The 20,576-nt window shown below is 38.7% G+C and overlaps 1 protein-coding gene across 8 annotated transcripts in view; it reads right to left on the reverse strand.

Annotated features, from left to right (window-relative positions):
* The window catches only part of SIPA1L1 (signal induced proliferation associated 1 like 1), a 223,384-nt gene that overhangs the window by 68,753 nt on the left and 134,055 nt on the right, over nucleotides 1-20,576 (reverse strand). For all 8 annotated transcript variants that reach the window (XM_074867967.1, XM_074867966.1, XM_074867965.1 and 5 more), the window contains one exon: nucleotides 9,033-10,853. In XM_074867967.1, the coding sequence (XP_074724068.1) occupies nucleotides 9,033-10,530 (1,498 nt within the window). In that variant the 5' untranslated portion in view covers nucleotides 10,531-10,853. The remainder of the gene's footprint in view (nucleotides 1-9,032; nucleotides 10,854-20,576) is intronic.

The raw sequence follows: 20,576 nt of genomic DNA on the forward strand, positions 1-20,576 counted from the left end.
GGAAGTCAAATGCACCAAAGTGGAAAACTCACCACTCTATGTTAAAATGGGAGCGGCAAACAATTGTACTTAGCAAAGGATGTAACATTTATTTTTGCATGGAAAAAGCAAAATACACTCAAACAAGTTACTCAATAAAAAGGGGAGAAACTGATGAAGATGAAAAAGAAGTTAAAAGACTTGTTCGTAGTAATAAAATCAAAGCATAGTAGCATAGAAAAACAGAATAAAGTGCAAGAAACAAAGTGACTAGCATAAATATTTAACAGTGAAGTGTCCAACAACTCAGAGTAAATTTAAAGTGCTAAGAGTCTAAAACTAGCCTGGTTGACAAGGTGGCAGAAGACAACAGGCTGGAGAAATTGCTCACTAGGCAAACAGTAGATTATTTGATGTATATTTTTATATTTGTTTAACTGTACATATGTAAAGCCAAAAAATATTAGAAAAGTGCATTTGCAAAAGCTGAAGCTCAACAATTTAAGAGACTGGTGTTGAAGGCTCTTGTATTGAACCTTCTGAGAGTTATAACTGTCTTGAGTGATGCCAGAGGTACATCACCATGAATGCAACAACATATAAACAAAGTTGCACATATCTCAAGTGACACCTGAACTTAAACATACAATACCTGAAAGGAAAATTTAAGAGAAACTGTCAAAAAAATAGAAGTCAAACATTGTACAAGAAAACTACGTTCCATATCATCACTTTCCATATGCTGCATATCTGCATATATGAATTTATACATGCACAAAAATAGAAAGTTAGAGCTATCTGAAAATTCAACAGTTCAAAGAAGAAATGTGAAATTCAGTGGAATGAAAAAAACATGTAACTGCCCTGAAAGGAAACATAACCATTCTGCCTGAACTACTATATACAGACTACTTGTTATTCTTAAAACAACCAGAACTTGAAAACAAGAACTTTAAGAGCAGTCTAGAGCTATTCTGCTCTAGAGATAAAATGTAAAATATTTTAATATCATCATCAAGAATTGCATCTTTAAAGATACTAAAAATAGATACTGAAATACACTCCATCCAAAGTGAATGGCAGTCATTTTTCCAACCACTTGCAGTGTTAAAAATTTGAGTGCCTCATTTTTTGTTCTATTTCTTTTTAAAATTGTACTTCTGGTTCTTGCTATACTTTCCTCCAACACACTAAATGTTTTTCAAGTAGGTGCTCTCTCCTTACGAACTTACTTGTGCCCTAGAATTACACCTTTGTCTTCACATAGCTGTCCACCCCTTTAAGCCTGTGGGGGCTCTGTTCTGTCTCCTAGTATCTGGTATTTTATTACCCTTTCCTCAGTGTTTTCCATTTAAGATTTCAGAGCATGTATGACATAAAAGAAATATGCTCACAGTTTTATAAACCTTGCTTTCTATCAAATTCCTCTGCAAGTCATCAAAAGCCAATACTCTGCACAGAGGTAATTAAGATTCAAAATACTTTAAATATCTTGTGGAATATCCTGTAAATATTGGTGTAAGTTTTGGGTGACTGAATTAGTCATGAGTGGGGAAATTATGAATAAATTAGACCATCCACATAAGCTTAATTAAATCTTTATATTACTCCACTGATATGAGCCCTGTAAATGCCAGAGAGCTTCTGTTGTTTAAAAACCTAGACCATCTTATTAGCACCCTAGCTTTTCTTCTTCCTCCATTAAGTGATTTGTTTTTTTCAGGATGTTTATAGCTCACCAAACAGTTTATGGCAGAGAGGGTCAATGCAGAAGCAGCACAGTCACTGAGAACATGAGATCAATTTTCTATCAGCATATTGCGCAGCTTCCAAAAGCAGATGTAGCTTGGCCATCTCCACACTGAACTGCTCAGTGAGTTAAAAACATTGATGTAACTTTTAAAAGAAATTCCAAAGGAAAAAATTATATGGTGGTAATACATACTAGAAGGGTCCAAAGATTACATAAGTTTTCTGTACTGACAATTCCATAGATGATAAAATTTGTGTATCTTGTAACGAGTCTATCCTGCAATTCAGATAAGAAAATTTTCTCAGGAGAAATTACATCTTGAAAACACATTTAGGAAGGCTGGTAAGAGGAACATTTGAAGCTGCATGAAAATACACGTGCAATTCTGTATAATTTGATTAAGCTTTTTATCTAGCTCCTATTTATTTGGAAAAATGCACAAAGTAGTGTGGAATTCTACACTTCTCTGCTAAGAGGAAATGTCTTTTATCCTCTTTCATCCTCTTTCCCTTCACTCTGCACTGGGCAGTTGTCTTTCTCACTCTCCTATGCATCTCTCCAGTCCCATCTTCTATTCACACTGTCCTCACCTCTATTCACATTTACTACAGGGTGTCATTCACTCTTTACCTTCATCTTTACTCTCCTCCTCTACCCCGCCTCTGTATTCGTTCTACAAGCTACAGTAAATACCCCCGTATCTGACTACTTTTCGCCATGGCACAGAGGTGCATCTCCATCTAATTTTCTACTACATCCTGAATTTCCTTGAATTCAACCATCTTCCCTTTCCTGGAGCAAGAAAAGCAGTAGCAGAATTTAAGTGCATGAAACTTAATATCCAATATAAAGGTAGTTGATTAGGACTTCTACTGTAAAAACAAGGGCTACTTCACAAGGCTTTTATGCCAAACATGAACAGCATAGTAGACAGCTTTTTCCTCCACTCCACACAGAACCTCATTGAAAGAGACACTTCTCAAGCTTGACATTATTTAATTTACTTTGAAAAATTATTTAATTAAAATACATTCAGGGGACAACTAGCAACATCCATAAATTAATTTATAAATCCAAGCCAAAAAAGAAATCATTAATTGCTGGTACCTGGTCATTAAAACAGATTATACATACTTTTTAAATAGTTAAACGTTTATCACATAATTCAAAAGACACTTCCAATGAAAGAACCTAAGTGAAAATACTCATTTTCCTGGCAGATATTTACGAGTTTCCCTTGAAAAGGAAATCCAAGTAAAAGCACTTGATTTTGAGCGAGAAGGTTCTTTTGTGCTTTTACCATATTTACCTTTGTATTTCATGTACAACTGATGTATTCTGTGTAATCAGACTAGAAGTAAAAATCCCAAACATTTCACTTCAGAATGAAACTCTGCATCAAGTATTTTCCTCTAATCCTGCCACAGTATTTACAGCACCGGAAAACTCTGCCCAGCAGTTCTCTGGAAACAAGAGGGCAGCATTTTTAGAGCTCAGTCCTATAATGTCTTCAGACTCTTGCTCATGACAGTCTAGCCACATACTTGAAAGGGACTGATTTGGGGATGGAATATGCAGCAATTTACAGCATTGGAGCAAAGAGTTTTTTCACTGGCTGTCAACAGTTAAAGGAAAGCCAACTAACAGCTCAGTTGTTATAAAACCAGCTCAGGAAACTACTCCTCAGTCAAGTCTTCCATTTTAAGCCAGTAACTCAAATTTCTCCTAAACGGTAATGATGTTAACTACTACTGCCTGATGATGACCAAAGCTAAATGGATGCTCTTCGTTCTTTCCAGGAGAGCTGCAATTCCCAGACACAACTGGGAGGGCAGAGAGCGCAGACAGCTCCTCCGGAGCAATAGGCTCTCTTTACTAAGCAGCACTTAGACAAGCTGATGGAAACAAATTTTTCCATCCCCATGGTTTTATTACTACTAATAAATAAGTCTTTAATATCAAGCTATAGATAGTCTAATAAGAATGGCTCTCCTTGAAAAATACTTTATTGTTAATAATTAACCCATTACACCTAAATGTACAAACATTTATAAGACTTGATCCAGAACACACACACAAAGCTTTTACCCATGTATGGGAAAGAAATTCAAGTCTCAGTGATAAGTTATGGCCAGATGTTTGGAATTTCTAAGAAGAAAACATTATGATACTACATAAGTCTGTGGTTTGCTTGTGTCTCAAATACTGTCTGCTGATCTCAGCTGGAAAGGTTCAGAGAAGGGCAACAAAATATGATTGAGGGGAATAACATGGTTGAGGCTTATAAAATAACACATAGCGAGGAAACGTGAGAAAACCAAACTTCTTCACCTAGCAGTGAGACTGTTTAACCTGATGTCCCTAGTTTTCTTTCAGGAAGCCACTAAAAATTGGCTCTCTATGACCAGTGCAGTCAAGCTGCAGAACTCCTTGCTGCTGTAGGAGTACTTGTGAATGCTAAAAGTTTATTCAGGGTAACAAACACCCAGATAAATGCCTGAAAGATATGTCCAAAGACTACTAAATACAAATGATATTATCACCAGGTTAAGTAGTCCATTATTTACGCACCTCCAGAGGCTGGCAAAGTATACCCAGAAAGTATTGCTAGGCCTTTGCCCTACTCTTACTCTTCCTTTAGTATCTGTAGCTGGCCTTTGCCAGAAGATAGGACTAGAAGTTTTGGCTTGACCTAAGATGACTCTTCCCTTCCCTGGGAACTGTAATTTTATGTCCAGAAGTAGTGAGCTCAAGGGTTTTGCTTCTATCTCTCTCACTGTTTTTTTTTAAACAAACTGAAGCATTGGGGTCAACAGTACAAAATGGTGGGGGGTAGGAAGTTATGTATTTAAGTAAGAATCTCACTTCCTCACACAAAGAGACATCTTTTCTTGCATTTCAGTAAGAAGGCCTGAGCAACTTGTTTCTCCTTTGTGTCAAAGAACATACCTTTTATCAAAACCGAAGTTCATCAGCTCTCTTAGCAGGTATTTTCTTAGAAGATTAGTTGCAAGGTTTTATACTCATCACAATCATAGGACAAACAAAAATGTCAGAATGCTCTACAAGATAAAAATAGTCCAAAAAGTATCACAGAATCACAGAATCATCTAGGTTGGAAAAGACCTTGAAGATCATCCAGTCCAACCATTAACCTAACACTGACAGTTCCCAACTACACCATATCCCTCAGTGCTATGTTGACCCTACTCTTAAACACCTCCAGGGATGGGGACTCCACCACCTCCCTGGGCAGCCCATTCTAACACCTAACAACCCATTCCGTAAAGAAATGCTTCCTAATATCTAGTCTAAACCTTCCCTGGCACAACTTGAGGCCATTCCCTCTTGTCCTATCGCTTATTACTTGGTTAAAGAGACTCATCCCCACCTCTCTGCAACCTCCTTTCAGGTAGTTGTAGAGGGCGATGAGGTCTCCCCTCAGCCTCCTCTTCTCCAGACTACACAACCCCAGTTCCCTCAGCCGCTCCTCGTACGACATGTGCTCCAGACCCTGCACCAGCTTCGTTGCCCTTCCCTGGACACGCTCGAGTCATTCAATGTCCTTTTTGTAGTGAGGGGCCCAAAACTGAACACAGTAATTGAGGTGCAGCCTCACCAGTGCCGAGTACAGGGGTAAGATCCCTTCCCTGTCCCTGCTGGCCACGCTATTTCTGATACAAGCCAGGATATCATTGGCCTTCTTGGCCACCTGGGCACACTGCTGGCTCATGTTCAGGCAGCTGTCAATCAACCCCCCCAGGTCCCTCTCTGACTGGCAGCTCTCCAGCCACTCCTCCCCAAGCCTGTAGCACTGCTGGGGGTTGTTGTGGCCCAAGTGCAGCACCCGGCATTTGGCCTTATTGAACTTCATACAGTTGGCCTTGGCCCATCGCTCCAGCCTGTCCAGGTCTCTCTGCAGAGCCTCCCTACCCTCGAGCAGATCAACACTCCCACCCAACTTGGTGTCGTCTGCAAACTTACTGAGGGTGCACTCGATCCCCTCGTCCAGATCATCAATAAAGATGTTAAACAGGAGTGGCCCCAAAACCGAGCCCTGTGGGACACCACTCGTGACCGGCCGCCAATTGGATTTAACTCCGTTCACCACAACTCTTTGGGCCCGGCCATCCAGCCAGTTTTTTACCCAGTGAAGTGTGTGCCCATCCAAGCCACGAGCAGCCAGTTTCGCCAGGAGAATGCTGTGGGAAATGGTGTCAAAGGCCTTACTAAAATCAAGGTAAACAACATTCACAGCCTTTCCCTCATCCAATAAGCAGGTCACCCTGTCGTAGAAGGAGATCAGGTTTGTTAAGCAGGACCTGCCTTTCATAAACCCATGCTGACTAGGCCTGATCCCCTGGCTGTCCATTATATGACTTTTAATGGCACTTGAGATGACCTGCTCCATGACCTTCCCTGGCACCGAGGTCACACTGACAAGTCTAGAGTTTCCTGGATCGTCCTTTCTGCCTTTCTTGTAGATGGGTGTCACATTTGCCACCCTCCAGTCCAATGGGACCTCCCCAGTTAGCCATGAGTTCAGGTAAATCATGGAAGGGGGCTTGGCGAGCACATCTGCCAACTCTTTCCGCACCCTTGGGTGTAACCCATCCGGTCCCACAGACTTGTGTGCATCCAAGTGGTGTAGGAGGTCTCTGACCACCTCCTCTTCAACTGTGCTGCCCTCAATCTGCTTCCCCTCCCCATCTCCCAGCTCATGAGGCTGGGTGTCCAGGGAACAGCCAGTTCCACTGCTAAACACTGAGACAAAGTAGGTGTTGAGCACCTCAGCCTCTTCCTCATCCTTAGTTACCTACCAAGTAGCCCTAGAACAACTGACAGGTAGCTTCTGGAAATCTTTCCTTCCCACCCACCCTTACATTTGGTGAGAAAGAAAAAAACAAACAAAACACCCAACCAACCCAACCTGTTTTCCTTCTGATTAATTCTAAAAGCACCATGTTTAGAGAAAAAAACTTTTATTTCAATAATCACAGATTTTAAAAATTTTGCTATACTGAACTGAAGCTAGCCTTACTCTGTCTGGCTACTTACTACATCTATACGAACTGCAAACCCCTCTAACACAGAGACATCTTAAAAGAAGGGACTCTATCAGATTAAGAAACAGAGATGCCAGAAAAGATCCTGTTATCTTAAACAAGTCAGAAAATGTCTTTTCAGGCATTGAAGTTAAGAAGGGAAAACGTCATACAAAAAAACATGACTGCCATGTAAAATTCAAACAACTAACAACTTCCTTTAATAATTTTTTCCCATGCATTGTTATTCTTTTTGTTCAAAGCTTAACCTTATTTCAAGGTCAAATTTGTGCAACTTTCACAGATTTGTTCTTGTGCCGGCTCACCAATACCCTTAGGACTAGGTTGTGTCGATTATTTCTAATTCATCTTAATTACAACTAGAAAGAAATGGAGATATAATGGTGACTGGCATTGTAGTAGCATGGGGGTGTGGTTTCCCTTAAGAATAAACCAAACTAATAAATTGCTGTTGCCCCAGGGCTGAAATCCCACTCACACCTCCTTCCTCTTCTGCTGTTCATTCTTACTGCTTATGGGCCACTAGGCTTTGGCACTTCTCGGACTGCAAGGAAAGCTGATCTGACTCACTAAAACTTGTGAGAAATAACCAAGCAACAAAAAGCAAATTCATTGTGATGGCAAGATTTCTGCTTGGTTAGTGAACTGAACTGGCTTATCAAGTTTTCAGAAAACAAGAGAACTGGTACAAGGAACAGGGAAGAATAACTTCCCCTTTTAGTGCTGAAATGCTGTTAATCAGGTCAGTTTCGTAACACGAAACTACACCTTTAGTTACTGATCACAAAACTCAGCAGAGTGATAAGGAATCAAATTGTTCCTGAGGGAGGCAGACAGGAAGGTAATCGCAGCCAAAGGTCTCTAATCTCAGGCTCTCCCCTTCAAACACACCTCATCCTACATTGCACATCTGGCTTACTGTTCTTGGGAAACCAGCATTTTTTCCTCACTCTTTTCCCTCCAAAGGACATGGATTAGCACTCTCGAAAACCATGCAGCAAAGGCTACCCCTCAGCCCTAGAAAGACTGCAGAGAAAGGAGACTATGGAAAGGGTGACAAGAGCCACGCAACCAAGGGACAATGCAGGGAAGAAGAGGTGAGAGATAGACGTATTTCAAAGCAGTAAGGGAAAATGGGAGATGAGATTATTCGGTGCAACATGCAGTTAACAAGTCTTTTTTCAACTGACCATCCACTCATTTTCACCAGGCATCCCTGCTGTTTTAATCTGCAGGAAACAAGATGTTTGGAGTTGCTTTCCCTGAAGAGATGAAACCCAATCCTGACCATTGGTAGCTAAGGAACAAACACTCTTCAGGCCAGTCATTAGACTAGTTCTATCCATCAGGAGATACCATAGCGAGGCGCACACAATTCTGCAGACAGAAGTCTTTTACAATTCAAAGGACTTTGGTCTGCAATCCTTTTTGATCATTTTCAGACTCAGGAAGAACAGAGAGCAAGATCTGCATCTCAGTGCCAGCATCATTTGGGGGGGAGGGGGCAGTTTTCTGCATACCTTCAATGGAAATTATAATCCTTGGCTTCAATAGAACCATGTGATAAGAGAATTGTACTCTGTTTTTTCAGAGTGTGTTGTCATTGCAACACATACGTGTGTATATATATATAGTTATGTATATACAGTGCTGGTTTCTGCAAAATCCAACAAATTAGGATTTTCTGTCTAGAATGATGTCTATAATGAAAATAGTGAGCAAGAAAAATGTGGTTTTATCTTTATTTATATTATTGACTTAAAATAAATCCCCCCCCATTTTGAAATGGATGATTAAGATATTAAAACATCCAAAGATTATTTTAAGTGCTAACTTTTCAAGATGCACATTCCATTAAATCCTCAGTACGTCAAGTCTTGATGTGGAGGGAAGAAAGTTCTCATATTTTAGAATTTTATTTTCTTTTTTAATTTTTCAAGTGCCAACCCCTTCCCACTCCCATGGATACCAAAGCTGTGTTTGAATACATTTATAATTTGTAGCCATTGCTACCTGTTTTATCAGTACTAAAATCAACATTTTTTTTACTCCAACACTGTGACTCTATTAGACATAGTATGTACTGATCAGTAAAATATACCATGTTTAAGCACTGATGATTTAAAAAAAATATATATAATTCTTACAAATACTGCTACACATCAGCTGAACTTTGTATGTTGGTAGAACAAAAAAATCATTAATAAAACACAAGAAAAATAAAATTTACCTACCTTTCTGATAGAAGAATTTTCGATAATAATATGCACCAAGGTCTACATGTTCAACGATGTATCTTTTCACTCTGTCCAGATGTAAAATCAGATTCTCCTTGGGAACTTCCAGAACTGCTACTCCGGCGTTTGTGCAATGAGAACTCAGAGTTGACTCAAACGAGGCACTTTCACATCCACTGAAGGAACCTGAATTAGATTTGGAAAGGCTAATCTTCCTCTCCCCTTCCCCACCAATCTCATTACGAAAATAAGGACAACTCATCACAAGTTCATTGCTTTTATCGTCCCCTTGGTCCATATTGAGACTTCCTTTTGAATTCAGGTCTTCAGTGCTGCCCATTGGAGAATTGAAACTTGCAGAATGGGACAAGGGTCCAGAGACAAGTGATGCTACAGCAGCAGCAGATGCACCTGTGGTTGTGTTCCTTCTTTTAATAACATTATGCCTGTTGATTGCTGCTTCATTTAAATCAAATAAAATACTCTGTACATCATAATGAGCAAAACACTTTGGACAAGTCCAAGGCTTGACGCTATCTTCTGACCTGTTATCTTCAAGATCTGAAGACTTTCCAAGTTCTCCTTCACCTTTGGCATTGCGCAGCTTACGAAAAATAGATGAATCTCCTGTCTCTGATTTTGAGCGTCTCTTAAGTGGCTTCTCCCTTTCCTTAAAGAGTCTCAGGTTTTCCCTTTGAGTAATAGGTCCATCTATCACATCTAGAGAGAAACCTGAACCTTTGCTTCCACTGGCAATCAGGAGTTCACTGAGCTTAGTTGTGGCTGGGCTTCTTTGATCAGACTTTTCATCTTTATAGCCCTTCAATAAGTCAAAAAAACTTTCCCCTGAAGTTCCCTGTTTATCTATTGAAGATGTGCTGCCGTACTCCCTGTGCAGAGATGGTCCAGATTTAAAAGTGGGTGAAATACATTCATCAAAACTATCCACATCAAGCTCACTTATGGTAATGTCGCTGTTGCTGCGCTGTCTTATTCTGCGAAGAGCTTTCCTTGGGGAACTGGGATAGCCATCAGGTGTAAGAAACCTGGAGTCTAGATTCTCAGATTGTCTGGTCTTGTTCTTAAGTGTGCTCTGGATGCTCTTTAACATGACAGAGTCACTAGCATTCAGGTTAACAGAGCTTCCCTGACTCCCAGGACTGCTTTTAGAAGACATGCTGTCAAGACAACTTGATGTTTCAATGTCTTGACTAGATCTGCTTGTTTCCTTGATGTTCTCCTTCCTCGGAGGCCAATCAGCAATCCTTGCCCTGACCCCCATTTTAGGGACTCCAGGGGTAGAGGTAACGTGATGGGAACTCTCATTGCGAGGCGGTCCAACTGGCGCCATGACTGCAGATCCTAAGCTGCCATTCTGTGATCTAAAGCGCCTCATATAAAAGTCATCCGAGTGGACTTTTGAGGTGCCATCTGTTCCAACTGATACCCCAGTGGCAACAGCCCTTTCGGTCTGGGACCGCTTCAAGCTGGTCATGATCTTTCAGTATGTTTAACCTTAGTAGGTTCCGAGAGAAAACACAGTCATTTCTGCTTTTTAAATGCACAGTTCTCTTTTGGAGAATAGTCTCCAAAATATACAACGGTTGCATGAGATCTTAATCATGGACATTTAAGGATACAGTTAAATGCAGGATGTCTAGAAAATTCAGATATTCAGTAGGTCTCGATATGCAATAATTTCCTTTAACTTTTGCATTTTAAGAAGTAGCCATACTCCAATACATTCAAATTGTTTTAACATCACTTGCGCTCCAAAGCGTCAGAGTTGTAATCCAATTGCTTATGCTTCTTTTAAGCCTAGAACAGAGAAAAAGGGAGATAAAAGCATTAGTCATTTAATATATGTTTTGTAACTGAAACTATTGAAGTAATTACACAGAATTAATATTTCTAACAAACGTGCTTTTAAATCTCATTGATCATCATCTCAAAACCACAGATTTGTGTTATACGGTGATGAAGAATTTTCTAGATATTGTTCGTCTGCCTTCTGAAAAAAGTACTTTTACATTTAGACTTCACACCTAATACAATTTTTTCCTTATGGACTGGTTAGTAATACTTTTTAGTTGGGTTAGCGGCCAGTTTTACAAAGCACAAGTAGGGTGTTAATTTCCTCAGCCGAAGGATACATACAAGCATACATTTCCTGTAGAAGCTACAGAGGAGTCAGATCAGGACTCCAAATTTGTTTATAAACGTTTTAAAGAATTTATCATATACAAGTCACACATCCAAGTAGCAATTAGGTATTAACAATGCCTATTCAACTTTTCCATTAATGTAAGTAACTATAATATGCTAACAAAAAAAAGGAAGGAAGCTAATTAGCAAAAAGATTACAGAATGATAATAAAGAGAATGGCGATCAGTACCATTTATTTTGTGTTTTGCACAGCTTTATTTGAAGATTAGCTGGATAGTCCAGAAAGCATCTATTATCTCTGCCCAGATTTCACAAGATATAAAAAGACTGAAGCTAAATAGAAACACATACTTTTAAATAATTTGATTTGAAAAGCTCCATTTATTTCCCTGGCTAACAAAATATTGTCTGCCAGAGCTCCTGTATAATCCAGCTTTACAAAGCCGTGGAAGTTAAATGCCTTCCCATACCTCATCAGTACCAAAGTGATTACAAAGCATTTAGTATACCACCCCTTTGAGGAGCTAAAAAAAAAAAAAATCCACAAGTACATCCTTGCTGGTAGAAGACAAAAGCATGTGGTTGTCAAGATAAAATCTTGCATTGCTGTGTACATCCTTTAACACAAAGAAGTTAATAATTTTCAAAGGTTGAACCAATTACACAAAATGTGGCCTTTAAATATTTGTCAAATGTGTGCAGAGAAATGCTGCTGAACCAGCACCGTGTTAACAATGCAGTATTGTCTATAAATCAAAGCTTTCTAATGCTTCCAGGGAAACTAGTACTTTCTGCAGTCTCTTCTCAAAACTATGGAGTACTTTGCTCCACACTAATTAAATATCAAGCCAGGGCACTTTCTGTCTCCAAAGGTAGCCTGTTTTAACTTCACTTGCCATAGACAGCACCTCTTTGAAATAGCTGCTATTTATATAAAGCTGAACACATAAGGGATACTTAAAATGTAAGCTGACTGCATCGCACATAACTAGAGCGGTGCGAGTGATCTACGCTATTATTGTATTTGCACAGCCATTTACATAAGCACAGTTACTTTCCTTGTAATTCTGCTACGATACTGCTGAAACAAGTTTTTTCTACCTATATAATTAGAACACCTTTAGAAAGGCAATCTATTCATGCAGCTGTTGCAAGACTATAGAATTTTCAGCTGTAACTTTTTATTAATTTCTAACACTCTCCAGCCTAAGAACTGATCAAGCTGGTAAAACAACTTCATGAACAAATCAGATCAAGGAAGGAAGAATGCAAACACTGTGTGCCATCACATAACCTAATGTTCTGTCTATGCTTTTCAACGATGCTGTAGCAAATATCATTTATGCAATAAGCTTTACAAAATGGGAACACTGCATAGCCCTTTCTACAGAGCTATGCAGGCTCAGTTTATAGGCAGAATGGAAGGAAGTAGAATGAAAACTGATAAGGATTTAGGGCAGGAGGAAAACAGGCTAAAAGTGATAGCGAAGGAAGAGTCAAGTTGAGGGTGGAACATAAAACAGGCAGAAGTACAACTGTCCACTACCACATACTCCTCTTCACTGCCTGCAATGAAAGCCAAGATTTTTGACCCTCACCATTCCCCTTCCACTGTCGGTATCGCTCAAAGCAAAGTATACATCTCCTCCCCCTCAAGCGCTGGTCCTTACAGGAACAGATAACCTACTAGTACAAGTTTCTCATTAACTTAAGGGCAGACGTTCACACAGCAGCTCTAACAATTCCCAAGCTTGGTGTTAACCATACAAGCATCCAAATGCTACCAGTTTCACCCACATCTCAGATTATTATTTTTCCTTTAAAAATTTCCAAAACAACAATCGTAAATAATTAAGGATATATATAAAAACATACATCGAATCACATGTGAAAAAAATATAACTAAGTAGTCTGTGGAACTTATTCGTGATCTTTTGTATGTTGTTAGTTACGTGACCACACAACACATTTTCCAAAGGAAATACTTTCGCTGTTCCTTGACTCAGCATTAAGGATGTCTCACTCTGGGGACCAGCTGTTTCATGCTTTACAGGTTTTTGCAACTGTCCTACTTCATCTGCTGTAGCAGCTGAAATAAGACAATAAATGATTAAGGTAACAGTTAATATCATACTCTGAACTCCAGAACTGAACTCCACCCCTTGCCTGTGTCTACATGAATTAAATCGCTTATGTCAAATTTTCTGGAGACTTTAACTACCTGTCTGTGGTTGTTTCCCTAGACCTTCCTGTCCTGGTTTTCTAATTTGAGATCTAACAGTCTGATCTAAAAGGTTCAATTAGCTCCAATCAAAATAAAGTGAAAATACAACATTTGATAACATTAAAAACTCCTAAAGTATAGACTCTGGGTACACTGGTCATCAGATTTAATAGGAAAGGAACAATAACTGCAATCTGTACTTTAACATTTTCTCATATTCATTACTTGCAAAACATGACAGCATTAAAGACAGGGCGAATCGCATTTTATTTGAATGACCATCAGTGATATTATGAACTGGAATACCTGCAGGAAGTTAAATATTAAGTAGCAGAATTGCTAACACAAAATATGTAATCTATTAAAATTAGTTACAACTGCAAGATAAGACAGTATGGTACCTACTTCTAAAGACAAGAGTAGTAATTGTGAAGAGTAGCTATTCCTATTTTGTTACTATAGAAAAAATATAATTCAAGGCAGAGCTATGAATATCTATGTGAAAAGAATATGGTGAGGACAAACTAGCATAACCAAGAAAACATATGCTTCTCCATTTAATCTGAACTAATTGAGGAGACCAACAAAATACTCAGATAAATGGCTACATACGAAAAGTTGTAAATTAAAACCACATGCAAAAACTACAAAGAGGTCCATGAAAATCTAGTAACAATTATATCAAATAAAAACCAGTTAAGAGAATAAAGCTTGGAAAAACCAATGATCTGCTTATCATATTGGATGCAATAACTAGTAAAGCAGCCCAAGGATCTGTTCAAAAAGGGTCTCAAATCCATAGGACAAAGTTTACTCATTGCTTTTTACCAGCACCAGAGGACCTTTTGTCAATTCTCAACTCAAAATGAGCTACAGACAAACCTGTTTTCATTCTCCCCCTTTCTATTTATAGCTGTCCTCACTTTGCTCCCTCCTCCAAAACCAGGGTTCCAGGTGTAGGACATAGGACCATTCCAATCAAACTGAAAAAGGTCCTTGTAAACAAATCCCAAGATAGTTTTGCAGTCCTACGTCACTCTTAAAAGACAGTTAGGTCAAGAGATTGTGATTTCTTCTTCCTCATGACTGATATTAGCCACCAGGAAAATGAAGACCTACCAGTCAAGATTTCATCCATAGGCCTCTGGATTACAAAGAAGCGAACAGAAGCAGCTGATTAAGAAGAAATGTCTCGCTCCAGTCAACTCAGGGTAGTAAAAAAAGCCTAAACTACAGCACACTAATCAGTTTCTATCTTTGATTCAGGTAGCCAAATAAGATAATTCAACATCTGCTTGTTCAGATGAATGGAAAATAGATCAAGCTTAATGCATCAATTCAGAGACCTTCTATGATAGTTTTTCCTAGATTTAGTTTATGTGGGATTGTGCTCTTTTTCCTCACAAAGTAGTGATTTTACCCACAACCAAGTCTTACTCAAAGAGATTTAATAATTACTCTGTTATCTGCTAGGAACATGCTGAGACTTCAGATTGTAGGATCACAGATGCTAATGATCTTAATGCTCTGATGTTGACACAGATAGATTACAGGGCACCAAATTATTTATGATTCATAATATTCCAGAGGAAAGACTTCATACATCACCATCAGCCCTCATTAAAAAGTGGCATTTTATAATTAAAAATTTGGGAGGGAAGGAATCTGTTTTCATATTCCAGAGAAGTCTCACTTTTGCTAGGCCTCCATACCACTCCCCTACCCCACCCCGAACAATAAAATATAAGAGGATGGTAAGTGAAACATATTACCAAGGATATTTTAAAATACTGAAAACTGTAGGATAAGGAGCTCAGAATAACATTTTACACGCGAATAGTTTTTTAAAAGTGTAAAATCATCTCTATTCCACAGGGTTTACTGAAATTTAGCCAACTTGTGAAATGCAGTGTAACACACACACGTTACTGGTAGTAACCCTTGTTACTATTACTGGGAAAAGAACTGGCATTGCCATAAAACCTGAAAACTAGCAGCTCCGCTGAAACCAGAAAAAGAAATGAGAACAATGAAAAATATTTTATATACGAAAGCTTATCTATTTGTTTCACAAATTCTTACCTGAATTATACACTGATCAAATGGGTGTGTGTGTGTGTTAATTTATCAGCCAATTACGTTATTATATGTACAAAATAATGTCTAATTTCATAAAATTAATTCCTCAGAAGAGAAAAATTCAATTTAATCTTTAGAAATACTTGGCTTTATGTGGTTACCTATTATTAACTTTATTCTTCTCTTCCTAGGATTACTTATATCATTACACATGGAGGAAAGTTAAAGGGTTCATTTTTCAGAGGAAGGTTTTTATCAACTGAAAGGCTATTTGAAGACTAGTGTTTGGTATTTTACTAGCTTATCAGTTTTATTTTTGTTACACTTAGAGGAATTGCTGGTTTTGTGTTAGCTGAATTTGTGACAATTATCAGCTCTGCATAGGATGAAAGACAAGATTTCCCCTAACTCTTCTTTCTTCTTCCCCCACCTCCCCAATTTATGTTACCTACAAAATTTGTCACTAATCTACATGTCAGCAAGTCTGTGTTTCTACCTTTTTCTCTGAATGTTTCCTTGCTCCCTAGCCCTCAAAAGAAAACCTTTGCTCTAAAGAAACTGAGTGACATCTGTTGCCATATACACAACGATCACTCAGTAGATCACCTCATCTGCAGAGATTTAATAGTGCTTTATTCTTAACTTCATTCTCTGCTGAAGAAGCTGACACTACTGTGAACTTTGTGTGTGTGTGTATATATATGTACTTAGGCAAAGTTACATTGATTTTAAGATGTAATAGTAATTAATGTGAATTACTCCCATCAGCTTCTATGCTCTTGCAGCATGCCTTTCTACAAAGACAAGCTTGCTCTGCCACATGGGAAATAACTGGAGGGTGTGAGGTCACTAGAGAGGGGTGCCAAGGTTGAACTCGTGCACTGTGGCACTCGGCAAAATTTGCTCCCTCAGGTTATGAGCCCTGCTAAACACAGTCACAAGCCGTCCGTTGGCTCAGAGTACAATGAACCAGCTGGCCTCCCTGCGCAGAAGACCATGAAGTCACACTCAATAATCATTCTCACTTGCAGTCTGTGGTAAAATGTTCATGACCTAACAGGATGTTAAATGAAGCATAATAAAAGCTATCAAATTGAGACAGATATATGAACACAGGGGACAGTAATTCCCTACCTGTGCATTTCAGCACATTTTCTCCATTATGATCTCCTACTCATTATTCTCCATGTAAACACCACAACATCTCAAGCCAGAACTGTGTCCTCTGTTTTCACATCACTTTTGTAACCATTAATCAGGACAAGGATATCACAATACTCAAGTGTACAAGTTAACTGTTGCTGAAACAAACCTTTTAAAATTCCTTTTAACTGAGAGAGGGAGAGAGAGAGAAAAGGGACTGCACATGCTTATTCCTACTTCAACACTCATGCTCCAATTTGGTACCAGTGTCACTCAGTTAATCAAATGCAGAATCCCTTTCCCAGAAGCTAACTTACACAATCTGAAAAAAAAGATGCTGACAAACCTTACTGGATGCTATACTGTATTCTATGACTGGTCTGAGATTGTTAACAACAATATTTTTGATAGCAGTGCTTGCTCTCTAGGAAGTAACTCTAAACCAGTGCCAAAACATGAGAGCAAAATATTCTAGTTCCCAGATACCACCTCTCAAGAAAGTAAATTTTTAGCAACTATAGAAGAGTTCCACTTACACCCCCTCACCCCCCCGCCCTTTTTTTTTTTCCAAAGACATGTTTCTCTTCTGTGTTTCTAGCTGTTGATATATTGCATCCCTAGGTAATAGTTCCAGAAAGAGACTGCTCTCTCTGGTGTGTGGACTCCTGTAAAAGTTACTTACCTGCAAAGAGCCCAAGTTAATCAATGACTAACTTCTGATACTGTGAGACTCTGACCTATGAACAGTCAGAAACCAAAACCAAACACAAAAAAAACCCAGACCAAGGAACAAACCCCAAAGGAAATGGGCTGATACTTGCCGGTATGGGTACAGTTCAGCACATCGCCATACATTACGGTAAGTACCACGAATGCACTTTCCGGAGGTTTGCATCTTTGCTCATACTTCTGCAGCACCAAGGCTCATTCGCCACCACCCTCCTCCAGCCCGGCCACAAGTTTGTTTCTGGCATAGCTTCGGTACCAACCCAGAGACACAGCTCAGCCTGTGGTCTCTGTGCTGCGCCACCCGCCATGTTCCTGCTGGCCACACTTGGCACGCTAGTGCCAGCAGTCACAGTCATCGCCACGCACCTCATCGCATCCCACAAACATCAGAGCTGAGCAAGAGACCTCAGTCTGGAAGAGGGGGAAAGAGTGTTCCACATACTACTTTTAAATTTCCAGTTGCTTCTAAGTAGTTTGGAGTGCAACTCAAAGCTAATTGTTTTAATGACAGGTCCCTAATTTGGTAATAGGATTATTAAAAAATATAAACCCATCATTTTGATAGTGTTTAAAGTATTTTTCCCAACACCATTTTATTTCTTTGCTCTATCACTGCAGTTGCTTCTCCCTAAATTTGTGATTTGGCAAAAGAGTTGCAAGGAGCTGTTCTACTGTCTTCAGGAAAGTCACCCAGCTCTCAAACCTCCACAGAATACCATTTCTCCATAGGCTGATTGATCACAGAGTCATGTGTTTAAGGGAGAAACAAAAGCAGCTTTTCAGAAGTGAGAGTTAAATTTTACCTAAAATTAATAGGCTTTATTCCCAGCAACCCCCGTATTAACCACCTAGAGTGTTTCATATTCACACACATTCCTAAACACACTCCTGCAACTTCTGCTCCTGCTTTAAAAGTACTGCTCCAGCACTGCAGAGGAGAATTAGGAGCAGGGAGATTATTACTCAATACCCACATGAGCTGTTCCCAATTCCTGCATCACCATCACTCCTTCACCTGTGCCCCAGGCCTCCTCAGCACCCAGTCACATACCATCTTCTCACTTTAAGCCCAGCTGCTGGCACTCTCAGCTATTGCCCTCTACAATCCTTCCTTCTCAACCCAGGGACACCTCTGCCATGCAGCAGCCCCCACCAGAGTAGAACAGACACCATCCATTTGAATTTCAGACCATGCTTTCCTCTCTCAGCAAAAGCCACTCAAAAGACAGCTGAGCATCTCATCAAGCAAACAATCTTTTTCAAGCTTCCAAATAACTAATAGCTGTTCAATGAATTTGCTGCCTTATCTACTGGCCCGACAACACAAAGCAGATTATTGACTCGAGTCTGTTCCAATTCCTGCATATTAGAAAAAAACAACAGAAAGCTATTAGAAGTTATACAGATAAAATGAAGCACTATGTAAGTGAAAAAACAAAGTTCAATACTACTATAGAAATAAAGTATTTTGAAAGCAGATGGCTAGAAAAAAGATTTTCCTTCCGTATAACCTATTAAAAAGGTCTGTTGGTCTAAATGGTATTCTTTTGTGATAGCATACACAAAGTATTTTCCCCTAAAAAAGGTGTCTTGATTCTGTGTGTAGGTACATATACCATGAATATTTTTGTATACATATATCTACATATATTTACACACAAGTTGTGAATGCTTTTGAAAGCAAGTTTGAGTATACTGTAGACAAAAGTACATAAATATAACCACACACTGTAATTAGTCATGACGTCATTTAAACAATTGTTCCCACAACTACTAATGGTTTATACACTTCATCAATCTGCATTCACTACTGTTATATTAAGAAAAGCGAACAATTTTAAACCTAATGCCACCAAATTTTCATTGTATGTTTCTACAGGAAATTTTGAATTACAGAACCTAATAACCTGGGATAGGCTCCACAGTAGAAGTGTATTAGGTATTCAGATCATTCAAACTTTGGTCAAGTACAGACAGCATAAAAATTAAGATACCGAAAATCACAGTCCAGACTATAAAGTCATACAAGGGCTACAGAGAGTAAGAGAGATCTGTTTAACAGTTCATATGTCTGAACAGATAGGGAAGTATGTAATCCTCAAATAATCCTTGCAAGAAGTATAGTGGCTTCTGCTTCAGGAGACTGCCACAAACAGTCAGGTGTGAAACACCAAGAAAGGAAGTAAATTAAAAACTTTAAAGGAGGATGCACACTTGTAAGCAAAACCTTGGACAATATTTTGAATTTTTTTTTTCTTTTATGATTGTGGACAACTGGAACATTCAAACTGAAAGGCACTCAGCAGAAACCTCCACAGCCTTCCACTGTAAATCCTTCTGGAAAAGAACCTGAAAACTCATTAATATTTTTTTCAACAACATGCCAGTTTACTTTTTATAAAATTACAAGCTTTGTATTACTACAGTTTTAAACCCTCAACAGAATACTGGTGTAAAGAACTTGATTTAAAACTGTAGAATAAAAAAAAAAATCAAAAGAAATAAAATGCCCTCAGGGTAGGTTAAAAGTGAGGGTTTAAAGAAAAAAGTTATAACTGTTCTTATTTAGATACTGATCTTAGAAGATAAAAAAAATTAGAGAGCAACAGATTTTATATGAAAACAAAAATAATTCCCAGCAACTCTTCACTTTCTCATGTTTTCCATTCTTTTCATTTTTTCTCTTAGACCATCAGCTTCATACTTTTCCTGCAATCATTTAACTCACAAACAGCAGTCCCTTTTACAAGCCAGACTCTGGTGTCCTTTCACTAGAACAGGCTTAAAAATTAGTTCTGTATTAATTGGCAAAGGATTCTAAATTACTAACATTAGCAAACATCTAGACCAGTATTTTACTGATGTTGATGATTACTGTGTGATGAATTTCTCCAATATATTCCACCCTAAAGGGGGAAACTGAATGGGTGCAATCTTCTTTCTGGAACCATGTTTTGTGTTTTCTGAAGTCTACTTTATGCATACATGCAAATAAAAACTATAACGACATGAAATAACATTTTTCTTCAGACAATTAAGTTGTACATCTAGAAGGCATGGCAACCAATTCAGTAAGTCACTACATATTCTTTAAGTAGTGCTTATGGCAACACCTCTCAGCCCTCCAATATAATGGATATTGCTGAACTAAAAAGGTTACAAACCTTGATGAAGGAATATATTTACTATGTTTGGTTTC

Source organism: Strix uralensis, chromosome 4 (assembly GCF_047716275.1).
Source record: "Strix uralensis isolate ZFMK-TIS-50842 chromosome 4, bStrUra1, whole genome shotgun sequence".
Taxonomy (NCBI): domain Eukaryota; kingdom Metazoa; phylum Chordata; class Aves; order Strigiformes; family Strigidae; genus Strix; species Strix uralensis.